Source organism: Rhinopithecus roxellana, chromosome 12, assembly GCF_007565055.1.
Source record: "Rhinopithecus roxellana isolate Shanxi Qingling chromosome 12, ASM756505v1, whole genome shotgun sequence".
NCBI lineage: Eukaryota > Metazoa > Chordata > Mammalia > Primates > Cercopithecidae > Rhinopithecus > Rhinopithecus roxellana.
In genome coordinates this window covers 108,418,143-108,437,835 of record NC_044560.1, presented here as the reverse complement: position 1 = coordinate 108,437,835, position 19,693 = coordinate 108,418,143, and the positions used below count along the sequence as shown (strand labels likewise).

The following is a 19,693-nucleotide window of genomic DNA, read 5'->3' as shown; positions in this document are numbered from 1 at the left end:
CCCAGGAGTTTGAGGCTGCAGTGAGCTATGATTGCACCACTGCACTCCAGCCTGGGCAACAGAGCGACACCCTGGCTCAACAATAACAACAAAAAAAAGTTTCATACATTAACACTTCCTTTATACTGAGCATGCAGTCTGCTATGGAGTTCTAGTTTATTCTATTCCATTTTTCTTCCTTACGTTTTTTTTTTTTTTTTTTTTTTGAGACGGAGTGTTACTCTGTCGCCAGGCTGGTGTGCAGTGGCGTGGCAATCTCGGCCCACTGCAACCTCTGCCTCCCGGGTTCAAGCAATTCTCCTACCTCAGCCTCCTGAGTAGCTGGGACTACAGCCAACTGCCACCACACCCGGCTAATTTTCGTATTTTTATTTTTTATTTATTTATTTATTTTTTTTGAGACGGAGTCTCGCTGTCACCCAGGCTGGAGTACAGTGGCCAATCTCAGCTCACTGTAAGCTCCGCCTCCCGGGTTCACGCCATTCTCCTGCCTCAGCCTCCCGAGCAGCTGGGACTACAGGCGCCGGCCACCACGCCCAGCTAGTTTTTGTATTTTTTAGTAGAGACGGGGTTTCACCGTGTTAGCCAGGATGGTCTCGATCTCCTGACCTCGTGATCCGCCCGTCTTGGCCTCCCAAAGTGCTGGGATTACAGGCTTGAGCCACCGCGCCCGGCCTCGTATTTTTAATAGAGACGGGGTTTCACCATGTTGGCCAGGATGGTTTCGATCTCTTGATCTCGTGATCTGCCCTCCTCGACCTCCCAAAGTGCTGGGATTACAGGCGTGAGCCATCATGCCCAGCCCCCATTAAAAAAAAAAAAAAATTGCTGATTGCCACGGAGTATTTTTTGTCTTTCTTTCTTTTCAGAGAGTGACTTTGTTTCTGAGACCACCGAGGATCTTGATATCACCCTTGCTAATGGCTGGGCGCTCACAGTTTGAAAAGCTCTAGGGAACCCTCTGTTACTCCCCAGACAAGACCCACTCCATCCCCACCCTGACTCAGAGGTGCCCGGCAGTGCTTAAGTCCTAATGTGCAATTCTTCCACTCGTGGCTGCTTTCCTTGAAGCCCCGAGACTTCCAGAAGTTGAGGGAACACGTCTCCCTTGCTTCCTGCTGCGGCCCCAGCTTCTGGCCCAGCGCCTGCCTAATCACATAGTGGGCGCCTGATAAACGTTTGTTAAGTGAATACATGAACAAGCGAGCTGGGGCCAGAGTCAGGACTGCAGCCCCGCCTGTGCCGCTCCCTAGGACTCGATAATTCTGCTCACATCACTTCCAAAGACCCATGCAGCGGACCCTCCCTCGGCTTCTGCTACCCGCATCCAGCCGCAGTTTAACCTGAGCCGCCTTACTGGGTCGAGCAGGACTACATTTCCTACAAGTCTCAAGGCCAGGACTACACTTCCCATAAGCCTCTGCTTCCGCCAGGTTCTGTGCCCTTCAGCCACCGGGGCAGCAAATTGCGTCTTTTCTCACTCCCCGCCCCCCGATTGCATCCCCTCCACCCTGCAGCCCTTCCGTGCGCCCCCTCCCTCCCGCGATGAACCTGCCTCAGTTTCTCCAATGAGACACCCCGAAGGCAGCCCCTTCCCCCTTCCCCTGAGCCCCCAGATGAGGAGGGCTGCGCTCTGCGGGGAGTGTGCACTGCCCGGCCGGTGTGCGCCACGGCTGCGCGTTTTGGTGGAAAGCCCTGGGTCCCTGCTGGGGGGTTGGGGTGGGGGGGCTGGGTCGCCTGCGCCGAGTGTTGCTGAGGCTGCGTCTTGGGTGCGCAGCTCCGGCCCAGCCTCACCCAGGGGAACGCCTCGCAGGTGCTCACGGACGATGGAGAGGTCCGCGCCCAGGGTGGGAGTCCGCGCTTCCGGGTGTGTCTGCAGCTCGGGGCGCTGGAGGGTGGGATGTGACCCCGAGACGGCGGCGGCCTGGCACGTGATGTATGTGTGTCCTTGTCTGATGTGTCGGTGTCCCCGATGGACCGGGTTCCAGTCCCAGCTTTGCCACTTCCCGGCTTGTGTGCCTTGGGGCAGGTGACTACCCCGCGCTGTGCCTCAGTTGCCTCATCTGTACAATGGGCATGATTTAAAAATACCTGTCTCAGAGGGCGGTTATGAGGATTGCAAGGTAATTCTGTACGTGTAAAACGCTGCGGACGATACCTGGCACAGACTAAATACTCATAAGAATAAATACATTAAATAAACTATGATCATGTATCTTTTGTATGAGGCAAGTGCTGTGGTTGTGTAATGTCTGCGAAACCTCACGGGAAACGTGGGTATTTGCGATCCGTGTGTCTGTGCGCGTGTCTGTGTCTGTGTTGTGGGTGTGTGAATCTTTGTATGTGTTATGTGTGCCCGTGCGTGTTTCTGCATGTGATGTGTGACTGTGGTGGGGTTCTGTGTCTTTGTAACCTTGTGTGAAAGGTGTGTGTATTTGTGATGTGTGTGTCCAAGTCTGTTTAGGTATGTGATATATGCATCTCTGTGTGTTTTTGTATTTGATCTGTGTGCCTATGTCTGTGTTTATGTATAGTGTGTGACTGTGTATATGTGCATGTTATATGTGTCTGTGTGTATCAGTGTGTGGTGTATTTATGTGCATTTTTGCATGTGATTTATGTAGCCCTGTATGTATGAGTTGTGTGTGCCTGTATGCATGTGTAGGTAATATGTCTGTGTGTATCCGTGTGTGAAGTGTGTGTCCGTGTGAATGATGCATGTTACATGTCCATATATATGCATGTGTTACGTTTCCGTGTACTCACGTATGTGATGTGCCTGTCTCTGTGTAGCTGCTGGGTCCATGTCTATGTTAGTTCATATGATGTGTGTGTCTGCGTGTGTCCGTGCAATTGCTGTCTGTGCATGTCCGTGTGACATGCATGTATATGATACTTGTGTCTGTGGGTATTCTTTGTTGCTCATTTGTCTAGGGACTGTCTGCGTGGCTGTGACTATGAGTGTCAGCATGTCACAGTGGTGTCCGTGGGGATCTTTGTGCCGTGTGCGTCTGTGGATTTGGGGCTTTACTTTGTCTGGGGCATGTGTGGGTCTTTGTGATGCTTTGACGTTCCTGCGTGGCCGGGTGCATCTGTGCTGGAAGCCGGCCTGCCTGTGCGTTTCCAGTGCGGTCCCTGCGTCTTTGTGTGTGACGTGTACGTGTCCCCGTCTGCTGATGGCTGTCCACCTTTGTATGTGATGCGCTTGTCTATGAGGGTCCCTGCGACGTGTGTCAGCTGTGTGTGGGCTGCGCGTGCCTGACATCTGCATCTTAGCGTGTAGCACATGTGTCCATGCTGGTGGCATGTCACAGCGGTGTCCGAGCCAGGCACCCGTGGGCCCTGCCCCCCTCCCCCCTCCCCTCCCACCGCAAGCGTGTGCCGGTCCCTGTCTGTCCCTCCCCCTCCCATTTCCTCCCCTCCCTCCTGGCAGCCAATGCTACGGGGGAGCCAGTTGCCATGACGACGCTCCATCCTCCCTCCTCCCACCCTTCCTGTGACAGGCTCTCTGCTCCCCCAATCCTGGCTGCCCTCGGGGGCGGGGCCCTCTTTCTCGCCCCCCCCCATCCTACCCTCTCCCCCCCCACCCCAGCAACCCCGGCTCCCCAGCTCCTCTCCTCTGTCTGCCTCTCCATCCCTTCATCCGTCCGTCCCTTCAAAGAGGGGGAGGGGGGTACCTGAGCCAGCAAGCAGCCCCTCCCTCCCCCTGTCCTGCGTCTCCTGCCCCTCTCCTGGGCCGGGAGGAGGCCAGGGTCGCGCGGGTCCCCATGGCTGGGGGCTGAGGGCCCGCCCCCCCCTCCTCCCCAGCCGCCACCACCTCCACCTCCCTGCCATCCTCGACAAGATGCCTGCCCCCGGCGCCCTCATCCTCCTTGCGGCCGTCTCCGCCTCCGGCTGCCTGGCGTCCCCGGCCCACCCCGGTGAGTCTGTCGGGCCATCCGTCTGTCCGGCGGCCCCCACCCGCGCGGCGGCCTCGCTGTCTTCCCAGGGGTCTGTCTGCAGGTCCTGCCCCGTCACCTGGTGCGCGTCTTCCCGCAGCCCAGCCGGGCCCGGAGCGACGGGGACGGTGCCTCTGTCAGCAGGGCCTGTGGGAGGGAGGCTGGGGGCTGGGTGGGGAGGGGGCTCCGTTTTGGCAACATGTGTGTATGCGTGCACGCATGTGTTTGTGCTGGTGTGTGCAGGAAGCCGGGGAAGGATAGGGCCTCTGGTAGAATTGGGGGCAGAGGACAGGAATACTATTTCTAAGGGGGACACAACACGGGAGGCTGTCTTTGGCTTCTGGAGAGACCCAGGGCTTGCGGAGTTCCCTTCTTTGGGTCTTGGGCTGGGGATAGAGGACAACGGTGTGCGCCAAGCGTCCCTAAAAGAGACAGATCTCAACCCCACAAACTGGGGGGTTTCAGCATGGGGCAAGAATCCTGTCCCAGCCTGCAGCTGAGAGCTCGTCCTCCTCCCCAATGAGGGGTAATGAGGCTGTCCATGGGAGCGTATTTTAAATTCTGCAAGCTCCAGGCTTCACTATTACTCCTCTTTCCTTCAGCCCTCACTGGAATTCATCCAAGCCTGGGGTGAGGGGATGGGGTGGGGTGAGGTGGGGGGGTCCCAGTTTGGGACCAGAGAAGAGACCCCACCCCCAATCCAATCACTTGGGAAGGCCCCAAACTACAACTCCCATAATGCCTTGGGCCACTCTGCACCTCTGCCAAGGGACCCTGGTCGCAGAGCATCATGGGAGTTGTAGTCCAAGAGGTGCCGGGACGGGAGGGGGCATGATTCCAGTAGCCAGGGACTTGAAGCTGGAACCCCAGCCCAGCCCTGTGCCTGCAGATGGATTCGCCCTGGGCCGGGCTCCTCTGTCTCCTCCCTACGCTGTGGTCCTCATTTCCTGCTCTGGCCTGCTGGCCTTCATCTTCCTCCTCCTCACCTGTCTGTGCTGCAAACGGGGCGATGTCGGCTTCAAGGTGAGGTGCATGAGGGGATTCAACCTGGGGAGGAAGATTCCAGCAAGGCCTTTACCCCCAGCACAGGTGGTTGGTGGGGAGAGGGGGGCAGTAAATCCGAGAGCACCTTCTAGTTTGAAGCTATGGCAAGATCTGGAGCCTTGGGATGGAGAAACGGGGGGATGGAAGTTGGGCTGGGACTGGGAGACAGTTACAAAAATGAAGGGGAGACAAACGTAAGAGAAAGACGATGGCGTGTCTCTCAGCCCTGCGTTCTCCCACTCCTCCTCGCCTCTCTCGGCCCCAGGAGTTTGAGAACCCTGAAGGGGAGGACTGCTCCGGGGAGTACACTCCCCCTGCGGAGGAGACCTCCTCCTCACAGTCGCTGCCTGATGTCTACATTCTCCCACTGGCTGAGGTCTCCTTGCCAATGCCTGCCCCGCAGCCTTCACACTCAGGTACTGCCCCACGCCATGACCGGACTCCCATGGTGTCCCGGGAAAGGCCAGAAGATGTTGAGTGTCTTCCTTTAGGGGCTGGGGCGGTTGAGACCAGGGGCAGCCAACGGGAAAGGCATAGGTGGGAGCCCCGGAATCTTGGAAGCAGCCTATGGGAAGGCAGACAAAGATCATCTTGGTGGAAGCCATTGCTTAATCCAAAACCAGATTTGGGGATTCTTGTGGAGCAAGCAGTGGTGAGATTAGCATAGAGCACAGTCTCAGAGGCAACCAATGGGAGGCTGAAATCACATCATAGGAGCTTGGGATGCCAAAGGGAAGGACTGATTGGATGCTGGAGTCTTGTGAGCAGCCAATGAGGAAGCTGAGATTCTGACATGGAATGTGGGTGGCAGCCAATGAAAAGAGAGTGATGTCTGCTCTGACCCCAGTCCCCACTGACTTGGGGTGTGTTGGTGGCACTCGGGAGTGGGGAGAGGCTCAGGGGCTTTCCCCTCTTGCCTTCCCCAGACATGACCACCCCCCTGGGCCTTAGCCGCCAGCACCTCAGCTACCTGCAAGAGATTGGGAGTGGCTGGTTTGGGAAGGTGAGTGGGCTGGGGAGGGGAGGCAGGGCTCCATGGATCCCGAGCTGTCCTCCTGTTCTGTGTCCACACCCCTGCTCTCACCACTTCTCATCTATCCCTCGCCTCCTCCCCGTGCCCCCTCAGCCTCCCATTCCCCCTCCGTCCACCTCTCACCGGCTCCCACCCGCCCCATCCCCGACATCTGTCAGTCAGCGCCTCCCTCCTCACTCCATTGACCACTCCGCCGCGCCACCCGGCTCTCCACGCGTCCGTCCGTCTGTCCATCCTTCCATCCGTCCCCGCGTCCATCGGATTCTGGGCCCGTGAGTGTCTCACCCCATGTCTGGTGTGGTTCAAGGGTGGTGGGATGTGGAGCGAGAAGCTGGGAAGGAGCCAGGGGTTGGGAGCTGTGTGGTGGAGTGGAGCTGGTCCCAGGGATGGGGCTGGGGAAATGGCACTGGCTGACTCCTGGGTTCCCCTTGACCAGGTGATCCTGGGAGAGATTTTCTCCGACTACACCCCTGCCCAGGTGGTGGTGAAGGAGCTCCGAGCCAGCGCAGGGCCCCTGGAGCAACGCAAGTTCATCTCGGAAGCACAGCCGTACAGGTACTGGGGGTTTTTCAGTGGGTGTGTGCCTTGTTGAGGTGACATTCAGGAGTGGAAGGAGCACTGTATGGGGTGGAACCTGGAATCTACCTCTTCCCGGCTGTGCAGCTCTGGCAGGAGAACTTCCCTCCCTGAACCTCAGGTTCTTCCTCTGGAACGAGCTAAGGGTGGGAAATGAGAGGCAGGATGGTGGAGGAGGCGGGGGCACAGAAGCTGAGCTAGAGGCCTGTTCCTCTCCCCTCTGAACCTCTGGATCTTCATCTGGAAAGTCAGTCCAAGAAGCCCTAGTGTCCTCATGAAGTGGGCAGCTGAGAGGATGTGAGATTTCCATGTTCAATGTTGGGTACCGGCTGGTACTTCCCTTCCCCAGGCCACAGACTAGGTTCCTGAGCAGGTCACTGTGGAGCTCCATCCCTGCCCTGCTTGGTCTCTACTCCACTCTCAGTGCTTCTAGGATGGTGTCTAGGTACACACTTGCCAGATACATTCCTTGTGAGGTAGTGAGTTCCCTGTTTTGGAAAGGGTGTGTTTGCAGAGACCCCTTATCAGAACAGTTGTAAAGGTGGGCTTTACCCTGAGAAACACATTGGGTTTTGGCACTCCCTTGCTCCAAAACCTTCCATGGCTCCCAACTGCCTACAGGACACATCTGCTCCTCCTGACAGCCCACAGGCCCTGCAGAGTCTGACACAGTCCCCTTCCTTCCATTGTCCCCCTCACCCCAGCCACCCTGGCCTCCTCACTGACCCTCCCCACAGAAGCCTCTTCCCTGCCCCAGCGCATTGCTCCTTGCTATATCCTTTCTCTAGAATGTCACTCCTTGCTCACCCCCAGGTGTGGATGGGGCCCCTTCCCTTCCTCAGGCCTCAGCTCAGAGACACCTTCCCTTACTCCTCCCCTCCTTTCAAAGAGGGGTCTGGGATGCTCCACCCCGTCATGGTGTGTGTTTTCTTCATAACCCGTACCCCAGGTTGTCACTATACCATCTGCTTACTTGCTTATTGCCTGTCTCTCCCTAAACCTGTGCCAGCAACCACTGGCCACATATGCCTATTACATTTAAGCTAAGATGGGCAAGGTGGTATACGCCTGTAGTCCCAGCACTTTGGGAGGCCAAGGTGGGAGGATCACTTGAGGCCAGAAATTGGAGGATGCAGTGAGCTATGGCTGTACCACTGCACTCCCACCTGGGCGACAGAGCAAGGCCCCGTCTCTATTATATAAATAAATAAATAAAATGTAAGCTAATTAAAATGCAATCAAATTAAAAACACATTTCCTCAGCTACCCTCATCATATCTCAAGTGCTCGATAGCCACCTGTAGCCAGTGGTTCCCCTGGTAGGCAGGGCTGGTCCAGAACATTCCCACCTTCGCAAAGCTCTGTTGGACAGCGCAGGTCTCTACTAGCAGCAGCGCAGGGTCCGTCTCGTTACCCCAGCACAAGTGCTGTTGGCTCTCACTGTCTGTGAGACAAGACAAGTGCTATCTGTGCTGAGCGAGCCACAGACCCGAGATGAAATCCCAACGTTCCCATCATTACCAGCTGTGTGACCCTAGGCAAGTCACTTCACCTCTCTGAGCCTCTGTTTCCACCTGGATCAAATGGGGATCATCATCCTGCCTAGCAGGTTGCTGGGAGGATTTGACAGCAGAGCGGCTGGCCTTGGCCAGATTTGTGGGTGTACAGTGAATCCTGGCTTCCTCCTACAACAGCTGCCCCAAGTGCTGGGAACTCCAGCCACTGTTTAAGCCTCACACATGGCAGGAGCCTTGTGAACACTTTGTCGGGCCGGGCACAGTGGCTCACGCCTGTAATCCTAGCATTTTGGGAGGCTGAGGTGGGCAGATTGCCTGAGCTCAGGAGTTGGAGACCAGGCTGGGTGAAACCCCCCATCTCTACAAAAATACAAAAAAATTGGCCAGGCACAGTGGCTCACGCCTGTAATCCCAGCACTTTGGGAGGCTGAGGCAGGCAGATCATGAGGTCAGGAGTTCGAGACCAGCCTGGCCAACATGGTGAAACTCTGTCTCTACTAAAAATGCAAACATTAGCCAGGTGTGGTGGGCGGGCACCTGTAATCCCAGCGACTCCGGAGGCTGAGGCAGGAGAATCATTTGAACCCAGGAGGCGGAGGTTGCAGTGAGCTGAGATCCCACCACCACATTCTAGCCTGGGAGACAGAGTGAGAAAACAACAACAACAACACTGTTGCACAATTCTTTCGCCAAGCAGGAGCAAGAGACCCTGTTCTCCTGAGAAGGACACACAGAATAAACAGCAGAGCCGTGGTTACCCACAGGCAGTAGACGGCTGGGTACCGGGCAGCAGCCCCACAGCACACAAGTGGCTCTGCCTCCAGCCAGGCACCCAGTAGGAAAATAACTAGTAAGTTACTGTGCACCTACTCCTGGCCAGACCCTGGGCTGCAAGCCTGAAATGTTCTCTTCCTCCTGCAGACTTCCAAGCCAGTTCTTCTCTCCGCATGTGTTTATTCAGCATCTACTAACCCAGGCACCGGGGACACAGGCAGGAAGACACACCAAATTCTCATCCTAGGAAAGCTCACCCCCTAGTGGAAAAGGCACACAACAGATAAATAAAGAGACTTTTTTTTCCCCCTCAAGGCTCACTTTAGCCTTGAGCTCCTGGGCTCAAGTGATCCTCCTGCCTCAGCCTCCTGCATAGCCACCAGGCCTGGCTAACTTTTATTTTTATTTATTTATTTATTTATTTGTCTTTTTTTTTTTTTCTTCCAGATGAAGTCTTGCTTTGTTGCCCAGGCTGGAATTCAGTGGTGCAATCTCAGCTCACTGCAACCTCTGCCTCCCGGGTTCAAGCGATTCTCCTGCCTCAGCCTCCCGAGTAGCTAGGATTACAGGCATGCACCACCACATCTGGCTAATTTTTTGTATTTTTAGTAGAGACGGGGTTTCACCATGTTGGCCAGGCTGGTCTCGAACTCCTACCTCAGATGATCCACCCACCTTGGCCTCCCAAAATGTTGAGATTACAGGTATTTTTGTTTTGTTTTGTTCTGTTTTGTTTTTGAGACAGAATTTCACTCTTGTTGCCCAGGCTGGAGTGCAATGGCACGACCTCAGCTCACTGCAACCTCCGCCTCCTGGGTGCAAGCAATTATCTTGCCTCAGCCTCCCAAGTAGCTGGGATTACAGGCATGCAGCACCACACCTGGCTAACTTTGTGTTTCTAGTAGAGACGGGGTTTCTCCATGTTGGTGAGGCTGGTCTCGAACTCCCGACCTCAAGTGATCCACACGCCTCAGTCCCCCAAAGTGCAGGGATTACAGGTGTGAGCCACTGCGCCCGATCTCTCTCTTTTTTTTAATTGTAGAGATGGATTTTCACTATGTTGCCCCAGCTGGTCTCAAATTTCTAGCTTCAAACCATCCTCCTGCCTCGGCCTCCCAGAGTGCCAAGATTTCAGGTGAGAGCCACCGTGCCAAGCCATACATCCATTTTAAAAAGAGAAACTGTCAGCCGGTGCGGTGGCTCACACCTGTAATCCCAGCACTTTGGGAGGCTGAGGCAGGCAGATTGCCTGAGGTCAGGAGTTCAAAGCCAGCCTGGTCAACATGATGAAATCCCATTTCTAATAAAAACACAAAAATTAGCCAGGTATAGTGGCACATGACTGTAATCCCAGCTACTCAGGAGGATGAGGCAGGAGAACTGCTTGAGCCCAGGAGATGGAGGCTGCAGTGAGCCAAGATTGTGCCACTGTACTCCAGTCTAGGCGACAGAGCAAGACTCTGTCTCAAAAAAAAAAAAAAAAAAAAAGAGCGAGAGAAACTGTCAGAGAATGACAAGTACCATGAGGAATTGAGGCAATATGTGACAGAGACAGGGCCCACTTTGGACAGGACCATCAGGGAGGCGGGGTTGATATGGAGGAGTTGGCCATGCAAAGCACCATGGGAAGTGCAATCCAGACAGAGGGAACAGCAGGTGCAAAGAATGTAGGACAGAAAGAAGCTCGTGGAGAGTGAGTATCCCTGGAAATACAGTTAGAATGCAGGGTGAAGGCTGGACATGGTGGCTCACGCCTGTAATCCCAGCACTTTGGGAGGCCGAGGTAGGCAGATCACTTGAGGTCAGGAGTTCAAGACCAGCCTGGCCAACATGGTGAAACCCCGTATCTACTAAAAATACAAAAATTAGCTGAGTGTGGTGGCGTGCACCTATAATCCCAACTACTCGGGAGGCTGAGGCAGGAGAATCACTTGAACCTGGGAGGCAGAGGTTGCAGTGAGCCGAGATTGCACCGCTATACTCCAGACTGGGTGAAACAGCAAGACTCTGTCTCAAAAAAAAAAAAAAAAAAAAAAAAAAAAAAAAAAAAAATGCAGGGTGAAAATAAAATCAAATAATATGTTGCCATTAAAACAGCAGTAATTGCTAGGATCTCAGCACATACCAGCTTTTCTCAGATCTCATGAAATTCCTCGGAGGAAGTTGCTGTCTCTGTCCCCCTTTTACAGATGAGGGAAACCGAGGCAGTGAGCAGTGAAGTGACTTGCCTAGATGACACACCTAGGAAAGTGGGAGTCAGGGTTCAAACCCCCCGAGTCTGACTCTTTCCCACAGCGTGAGGGTAAAGGGGGGTATCCAACCTGGCACTGGGGGGCAGCGAAGCTTCCAGGGGAGATGATGTTGAGGCAGAGGCCGGGGGGTGCCAAGAGAACTCTGATCAGAGGAGGGCGTTCTGCAGAGAGAGAACCATAGGTGGCTCATGCCTGTAATCCCAGCACTTTGGGAGGATGAGGTGGGCAGATCACTTGAGGTCAAGAGTTCAAGACCAGCCTGGCCAACATGGTGAAACCCCGTCTCTACTAAAAATACAAAAATTAGCCGGGCTTGGTGGCGTGCACCTATAATCCCAGCTACTCAGGAGGCTGAGGCAGGAGAATCGCTTGAACCCGGGAGGTGGAGGTTGCAGTGAACTGAGATCACTCCATTGCACTCCAGCCTGAGTGACAAGAACAAAACTCTGTCTCAGAAAAGAAAGAAAGAAGAAAGAAAGATAAGAAAGAAAAAAAAAAGAAAAGAAAAGAGAGAGAGAGAAAGCTGTAGGTACAAAGACCCAGGCCTAAGCAAGGGCCTGCAGGTTTGGGAAAACCCACATAGGATAAAGCTGACTCCTGGGCCAGCCTGAGGGGCAGGAGGAATCAAAAAGCTGGTGCTCTATCCTGGGGTGCTGGGGAGCGACAGAGGGTTGTGTGCGGTGAAAAGCAGGTCAGGGGCAAAGGGAAGAGCAGAGACTGGAGCCAGGGAGGCCAGGAGGAGGCTGTGGGGATGAGGAGGAGAATACTGAGAAGAGTCGAGGGCAGGAATGAAGGTGGAGGTGAGGTGTGAGGAGGAAGAAGAGGTAAAGGGGTCCCTGGGGATCTGGCCCCAGGAGCAGGTCAGTGAGGGCCATCCAGAGATGGGGACCTGGGGAAGGACTGGGGTGAGGTCAAGGAGAGAGACTCTGAGATGAGGAAACAGATCAAAAAGGTAGAGTGGGCCGGGCTCAGTGGCTCACACCTGTAATCCCAGCACTTTGGGAGGCTGAGGGTGGATCGCTTGAGGTCAGGAGTTCAAGACCAGCCTGGCCAACATGGTGAAACCCCGTCTTTACTAAAAATACAAAAATGAGCCCGGCGTGGTGGCGCATGCCTGTAATCCTGGCTGCTCAGGAGGCTGAGGCAGGATACCAGCCTGGGCAACAGAGCGAGACACCATCTCAAAACAACAACAACAAAAAAGGGTGGAGGCAGCAGTTTGGCTCTGCTGGGAGGTTGGGGCTGGATGAAGAGGAAGGGGCTGCCTTCCCAACCCAGCCGCCTCCTCACTCCACAGGAGCCTGCAGCACCCCAATGTCCTCCAGTGCCTGGGTCTGTGTGTGGAGACGCTGCCGTTTCTGCTGATTATGGAGTTCTGTCAACTGGTGAGGGTCTTGGGGGGTTGGGGAAGGGCAGAGGGGAGAGCTGGACGGGGCCAGGGCCAAGCCTGGTGCCCCTGGGCTTCGTCGTCATCATCATCATCATCGTAGATGATGTGTGGCATGAGCTAACATTTCATGAGTGCTGACTGTCCTGGGGGCTGCCCTGAACAAGCAGGCAAGATAGGCTGTGTTATTACCTGCTGCAAGCAGCAGGCGAAACTGAGGCTCAGAGGGGCTACCCAGTGACAGCAGAGGCCATTCCATCCTCCGGGCAGACTGGCTGGAGGCCTGAGCGACTGGTGCTGCTGACCTTCTTTGCCTCCCTCCCAGGGGGACCTGAAGCGTTACCTCCGAGCCCAGCGGCCCCCCGAGGGCCTGTCCCCTGAGCTACCCCCTCGAGACCTGCGGACGCTGCAGAGGATGGGCCTGGAGATCGCCCGCGGGCTGGCGCACTTGCATTCCCACAACTACGTGCACAGGTGGGCGGGCCGGGGAACCGCGGGAGGAGCTACTAAGGGAAAGGGAGAAGGAGGGGAGGCTGCAGGGGAGGGGCTAAAGGAGGGGCGTACCCATGACTGGCTGACACAAAATGGGGACGAACCGAGGAGGGTCTGGAGGAGGAGGGGCCAGGAGGGGAATGGGAGGAACCAAGTGAGGGGAAGGCAGGGTCAGGTGATGAGGGGAGGGGCCAAGAGAGGAGGAGGAGGAACCAGGGAAGGGGGAGGGGTCAGGGGAGGAGGAGGATCAGGAGAGGAAATGAAGGAGCTCGGTGAGGGGTGGGGGGGTGGCAGGGTCACGTGACGAGGAGAGGGGCTGGGAGAGGAGGGGGAGGAGTCAACAGAGAAGAAGGAGAAGCCAGAAGGGTCAGATGAAGAAGAGGAGAAGCCAGCGCAGAGGAAAAGTAGAGGAGGCTTGGAAGAACCAGGATGGGGAGAAGACAAGACAGCAGGGGAGAATGAAAGCAGTCAGAGGGGAGAGACAGATCAAATGGAAGGGGTGGAGTCAGTGTGAAGGGGCAGGGTCAGGGCGTGGCTGGAGGGCTGCCCCTGCGCTCACCTCCTCTCATTCTTCCCGCAGCGACCTGGCCCTGCGCAACTGCCTGCTGACCTCTGACCTGACCGTGCGCATCGGAGACTACGGGCTGGCCCACAGCAACTACAAGGTAGGGCTTCCTTCCGTCGGGGTGGGGGCTGTGGGGTGCCCTGACTCGCCTGACACCGCCCTGGTTCCCCCAGGAGGATTACTACCTGACCCCAGAGCGCCTGTGGATCCCGCTGCGCTGGGCGGCGCCCGAGCTCCTCGGGGAGCTCCACGGGACCTTCATGGTGGTGGACCAGAGCCGCGAGAGCAACATCTGGTGAGGACCACGGGCTGCGGGGGCCGAGGCAGGCCAGGAAGATGGAAGGGTTACTAGATGCCCCCGGTTCTACAGATGGGGAAACTGAGTCCCGGGCGGGTCAGGGCTGGGCTCTGACCTCTCTCTGCTCTCTGCAGGTCCCTGGGGGTGACCCTGTGGGAGCTGTTTGAGTTTGGGGCCCAACCCTACCGCCACCTGTCAGACGAGGAGGTCCTCGCCTTCGTGGTCCGCCAGCAGCACGTGAAGCTGGCCCGGCCGAGGCTCAAGCTGCCCTATGCGGACTACTGGTGAGGGCTAGCCCACTCGGGGCTCCTGGCCTGCCGCACCCCACCCAGGATGGTCCCAGCTCCCCGTCTCGTTTCCCACATCACCCACATCCCGTTTGCCCTCCATACCCCTCAAGAGTGAAGAGGAGCTGTCCCCACCATTTCTGCCAGCATCTGCTACTTGCAGGGGGACACAGGCAGGGAATGGCTGAGCTGTGATTTGAACCCACTTCATCCTAAGAGACCCGTTTCTTACCTGTCTGATTCCAGAGCTCACAGCCCAAACGGGGACACCACCACCCTCACCAGCTGTTCCCATCTGCTGCTGTGTCCCCTCTGCCTTCAGGCCCCTGTCACCCTCTCTCTATGGGCATCTTACCCCCACCCCTGCTTCTTTGGGTCTCAGTACCTAGCTCCCCAGCCCAGTTACCTCCTCTGAATCTCTGTCCTCTTCTCCCTGGATCTCTGCCCTACTTCTTGGGTCTCTGTCCTCCTCTCTCTGGGTCTCTGTCCCTCTCTCTCTGGGTCTCTGTCCCTCTTTTTTTTTTTTTTTTTTTGACAGAGTTTTGCTTTTGTTGCCCAGGCTGGAGTGCAATGGCATGATCTTGGCTCACTGCAACCTCCGCCTCTCGGGTTCAAGCGGTTCTCTTGCCTCAGTCTCCCAGGTAGCTGGGATTACAGGCAGGTATCACCACACTGGGCTAATTGTATTTTTAGTAGAAACGGGTTTTCACCATGTTAGCCAACCTGGTCTTGAACTTCTGACCTCAGGTGATCCACCTGCCTCAGCCTCCCAAAGTGCTGGGATTACAGGTGTGAGCCACCAAGCCTGGCCCTCTGTCCTTCTCTCTCTGGATCTCTGTCCCTCTCTCTCTGGGTCTCTGTCCCTCTCTCTCTGGATCTCTGTCCCTCTCTCTCTGGATCTCTGTCCTCCTCTCTCTGGGTCTCTGTTCCCCTCTGCATCTCTATCCCCCTATCTCTGATTGTCTGTCCCCTCCCTGGGTCTCTTTCCCCTCCCTGGGTCTCTACCCTGCTCACTCTGCCCCACCTCTCCCCAGGTATGACATCCTTCAGTCCTGCTGGCGGCCACCTGCCCAGCGCCCTTCAGCCTCTGATCTCCAATTGCAGCTCACCTACTTGCTCTCCGAGCGGCCCTCCCGGCCCCCACCGCCGCCACCTCCACCCCGAGACGGTCCCTTCCCCTGGCCCTGGCCCCCTGCACACAGTGCACCCCGCCCGGGGACCCTCTCCTCGCCATTCCCCCTACTGGATGGCTTCCCTGGAGCCGACCCCGACGATGTGCTCACGGTCACTGAGAGCAGCCGCGGCCTCAACCTCGAGTGCCTATGGGAGAAGGCCCGGCGTGGGGCCGGCCGGGGTGGGGGGGCACCTGCCTGGCAGCCGGCGTCGGCCCCCCCAGCCCCCCACGCTAACCCCTCCAACCCTTTCTACGAGGCGCTGTCCACGCCCAGTGTGCTGCCTGTCATCAGCGCCCGCAGCCCCTCCGTGAGCAGCGAGTACTACATCCGCCTGGAGGAGCACGGCTCCCCTCCTGAGCCCCTCTTCCCCAACGACTGGGACCCCCTGGACCCAGGAGTGCCCGCCCCTCAGGCCCCCCAGGCCCCCTCCGAGGTCCCCCAGCTGGTGTCCGAGACCTGGGCCTCCCCCCTCTTCCCTGCACCCCGGCCCTTCCCAGCCCAGTCCTCAGCCTCAGGCAGCTTCCTGCTGAGCGGCTGGGACCCCGAGGGCCGGGGCGCCGGGGAGACCCTGGCAGGAGACCCTGCCGAGGTCCTGGGGGAGCGGGGGACCGCCCCGTGGGTGGAAGAAGAAGAGGAGGAGGAGGAGGGCAGCTCCCCAGGGGAAGACAGCAGCAGCCTTGGAGGTGGCCCGAGCCGCAGGGGTCCCCTACCCTGTCCTCTGTGCAGCCGCGAGGGGGCCTGCTCCTGCCTGCCACTGGAGCGGGGGGACGCCGTAGCAGGCTGGGGGGGCCACCCTGCTCTTGGCTGCCCCCACCCCCCCGAGGACGACTCCTCGCTGCGGGCAGAGCGGGGTTCCCTGGCCGACTTGCCCATGGCCCCCCCCGCCTCGGCCCCCCCCGAGTTTCTGGACCCCCTTATGGGGGCGGCGGCGCCCCAGTACCCCGGGCGGGGGCCACCTCCCGCTCCCCCCCCCCCGCCGCCACCTCCTCGGGCCCCCGCGGACCCGGCCGCGTCCCCCGACCCCCCTTCGGCCGTGGCCAGTCCCGGTTCAGGCCTCTCGTCGCCGGGCCCCAAGCCGGGGGACAGCGGCTACGAGACCGAGACCCCTTTTTCCCCCGAGGGAGCCTTCCCAGGTGGGGGGGCGGCCGAGGAGGAAGGGGTCCCTCGGCCGCGGGCTCCCCCCGAGCCACCCGACCCAGGAGCGCCCCGGCCACCTCCAGATCCGGGTCCGCTCCCACTCCCGGGGCCCCGGGAGAAGCCGACCTTCGTGGTTCAAGTGAGCACGGAGCAGCTGCTGATGTCCCTGCGGGAGGATGTGACAAGGAACCTCCTGGGGGAGAAGGGGGCGACAGCGCGGGAGACAGGACCCAGGAAGGCGGGGAGAGGCCCCGGGAACAGAGAGAAAGTCCCGGGCCTGAACAGGGACCCGACAGCCCTGGGCAACGGGAAACAAGCCCCAAGCCTGAGCCTCCCAGTGAACGGGGTGACAGTGCTGGAGAACGGGGACCAGACAGCCCCGGGCATCGAGGAGAAGGCAGGCATCGAGCAGAAGGCGGCGGAGAATGGGGCCCTGGAGTCCCCCGAGACAGAAGAGAAAGTGCTGGAGAATGGGGAGCTGACACCCCCAAGGAGGGAGGAGAAAGCACTGGAGAATGGGGAGCTGAGGTCCCCAGAGGCCGGGGAGAAGGTGCTGGTGAATGGGGGCCTGACACCCCCAAAGAGCGAGGACAAGGTGTCAGAGAATGGGGTCCTGAGATTCCCCAGGAACACGGAGAGGCTACCAGAGACTGGGCCTTGGAGAGCCCCAGGGCCCTGGGAGAAGACGCCCGAGAGTTGGGGTCCAGCCCCCACGATCGGGGAGCCAGCCCCAGAGACCTCTCTGGAGAGAGCCCCTGCGCCCAGCGCAGTGGCCTCCTCCCGGAACGGCGGGGAGACAGCCCCTGGCCCCCTTGGCCCAGCCCCCAAGAACGGGACGCTGGAACCCGGGACCGAGAGGAGAGCCCCCGAGACTGGGGGGGCGCCGAGAGCCCCAGGGGCTGGGAGGCTGGACCTCGGGAGTGGGGGCCGAGCCCCAGTGGGCACGGGGACGGGCCCCGGCGGCGGCCCCGGAAGCGGCGTGGACGCAAAGGCCGGATGGGTAGATTACACGAGGCCGCAGCCACCGCCGCCACCGCTGCCACCGCCACCGGAGGCACAGCCGAGGAGGCTGGAGCCAGCGCCCCCGAGAGCCAGGCCGGAGGTGGCCCCCGAGGGAGAGCCCGGGGCCCCAGACAGCAGGGCCGGCGGAGACACGGCACCCAGCGGAGACGGGGACCCCCCCAAGCCCGAGAGGAAGGGCCCCGAGATGCCACGACTATTCTTGGACTTGGGACCCCCTCAGGGGAACAGCGAGCAGATCAAAGGTGAGGAGGCTGCGAGGCACAGTCAGGGCTGAGGTCCGGCTGTTTCTGAGGCTGCGGAGGGTGAGTGTGGGTAAAGATGGCGGGTCGGGCTGGCAGTGATGAATGCAGGCCCTGAAGCCTGCACTACCTGGGCTCACATCCTGGCTCGGTCCTTGTTCTAGCTCTTTAGCCTTGGGCAAATGTCCTTGCTGCATGGTGCCTCAGTTTACCCATCTGCCAAAAACGCATGGCAGGGTTAGAACCTACCTCATAGGGTTGCTGTGAAGGTTAAATGAATTAGGACGTCCAAAGCACTTAATCAGAGCTGGGGATTCAGTAAGCACCTGCTTTTATTATTGCAGTTCACTTAGACCAGGGGTCTCAAACTCATGCCCACAGGGGCCAGACAACATAGGGAAATGGATGAAGCATGCTGGGGAGGCAGAGTGGGGCTTCAGAAGAAATGCCCTGTGTAGACGGGGCAGCCATTTCTCAGGAATGTGTACCTGGTGTTGGTGAATCTGCTACTTTTCCCTTTTGAACTAGAGCTCTGGTTTTTGTTTAGTTTTGTTTTTATGGTTGTAGCCAATTCAAAGGAAGCCTGTCTGTGGATGGCTCAAGGGCCCCAGGCTGCCAGCATGTGCTGATTTAAACTTAATAAGCTGGCTGGGCTCAGTGGCTCATGCCTGTAATCCCAGCATTTTGGGAGGCCAAGGTGGGTGGATCACCTGAGGTCAGGAGTTCAGGACCAGCCTGGACGACATGGCAAAACCTCGTCTCTATTAAAAATACAAAAATTAGCCAGGCTTTGTGGCAGGCGCCTGTAATCCCAGCTACTCAGGAGGCTGAGGCAGGAGAATCGCTTGAACTCGGGAGGTAGAGTTTGCACTGAGCCAAGATTGCGCCACTGCACTCCAGCCTGGGCCATAGAGCAAGGAGCATTTGAGACTCTGTCTCAAAAAAAAAAAAAAAAAAAATTAGCCAGCATGGTGGCATGCACCTGTAGTCCCAGCTACTCGGGAGGCTGAGGCACAAGAATAGCTTGATCCTGGGAGTCAGAGATTGCAGTGAGCCGAGATCACATCACTGCACTCCAGCCTGGGTGACAGCAAGACTCTGTCTCCAAAACAAAACAACAACAACAAAAAAACAACTAAAACAACTTTCCAATAAGCTAAGGCATCTATCCAGTGTGCCGGGCCCCCTGTGTGCCAGGCCCTGAGCTGCCCAAGGCTGGGACCCAGGGAGCTTCAGACCCTGCCCTGACCCAACTCCACCACCATGGGACTAGTGAGCTGGAAGGCAGAGATATGCCTTTTCCTGAAAAGTTTTGGTAGGAATGCAGGAAGTGTTTTGCCACAGAGGAAACTATTTAAGATAAATGAAGGGTAAAAATAAATAGCCCTTGTTTAGATGTGGACATAGGAAATACAGTTCCAGCAGAATCTCTGGGAGGCGCAATTTCCTTAAATATGGGTATGAAAGTTATAAGTGGCTGGGTCCTGTTTTATTTTGGCAACCTCACAGCCACACTTGAGGAAACAGTTATCATCTCCATAGAGGAGCCTGTGGCTCAGTGGGCAAGGGTGAGCTGGACAGAGGACGTTTCTTCCTCAAAGCCTGTGGTGTTTGAACACTGTCACTTCCTTGAGATTGTTGTAGGGAGTTTGTGACCAGCTGTATCAGGAAACAGCCCAGGCAGCAAGAAAATGTTGGGAGATGAGCAGCTAAAATGCCTCAGAGGATCTGGGTTGGATTACAATTGGGGGGTGAGGCTGGGCGCGGTGGCTCAAGCCTGTAATCCCAGCAGTTTGGGAGGCCAAGCGGGCGGATCACGAGGTCAGGAGATCGAGACCATCCTGGCGAACACGGTGAAACCCCGTCTCTACTAAAAATACAAAAAACTAGCTGGGCGAGGTTGCGGGCACCTGTAGTCCCAGCTACTCGGGAGGCTGAGGCAGGAGAATGGCGTAA

General features: G+C 57.5%; 1 protein-coding gene across 1 annotated transcript in view; it reads left to right on the top strand.

Annotated features, from left to right (window-relative positions):
* Nucleotides 1-1,536: 1,536 nt before the first annotated feature.
* The window catches only part of LMTK3 (lemur tyrosine kinase 3), a 29,249-nt gene continuing 11,092 nt past the window's right edge, over nucleotides 1,537-19,693 (top strand). Inside the window, exons 1-12 of the mRNA XM_030913278.1 lie at nucleotides 1,537-1,867; nucleotides 3,808-3,920; nucleotides 4,828-4,961; nucleotides 5,248-5,398; nucleotides 5,909-5,985; nucleotides 6,452-6,570; nucleotides 12,432-12,519; nucleotides 12,847-12,995; nucleotides 13,594-13,678; nucleotides 13,752-13,873; nucleotides 14,011-14,160; nucleotides 15,198-17,740. Coding sequence (XP_030769138.1) covers nucleotides 1,569-1,867; nucleotides 3,808-3,920; nucleotides 4,828-4,961; nucleotides 5,248-5,398; nucleotides 5,909-5,985; nucleotides 6,452-6,570; nucleotides 12,432-12,519; nucleotides 12,847-12,995; nucleotides 13,594-13,678; nucleotides 13,752-13,873; nucleotides 14,011-14,160; nucleotides 15,198-17,740 — 4,030 coding nt within the window. The 5' untranslated portion in view covers nucleotides 1,537-1,568. The remainder of the gene's footprint in view (nucleotides 1,868-3,807; nucleotides 3,921-4,827; nucleotides 4,962-5,247; nucleotides 5,399-5,908; nucleotides 5,986-6,451; nucleotides 6,571-12,431; nucleotides 12,520-12,846; nucleotides 12,996-13,593; nucleotides 13,679-13,751; nucleotides 13,874-14,010; nucleotides 14,161-15,197; nucleotides 17,741-19,693) is intronic.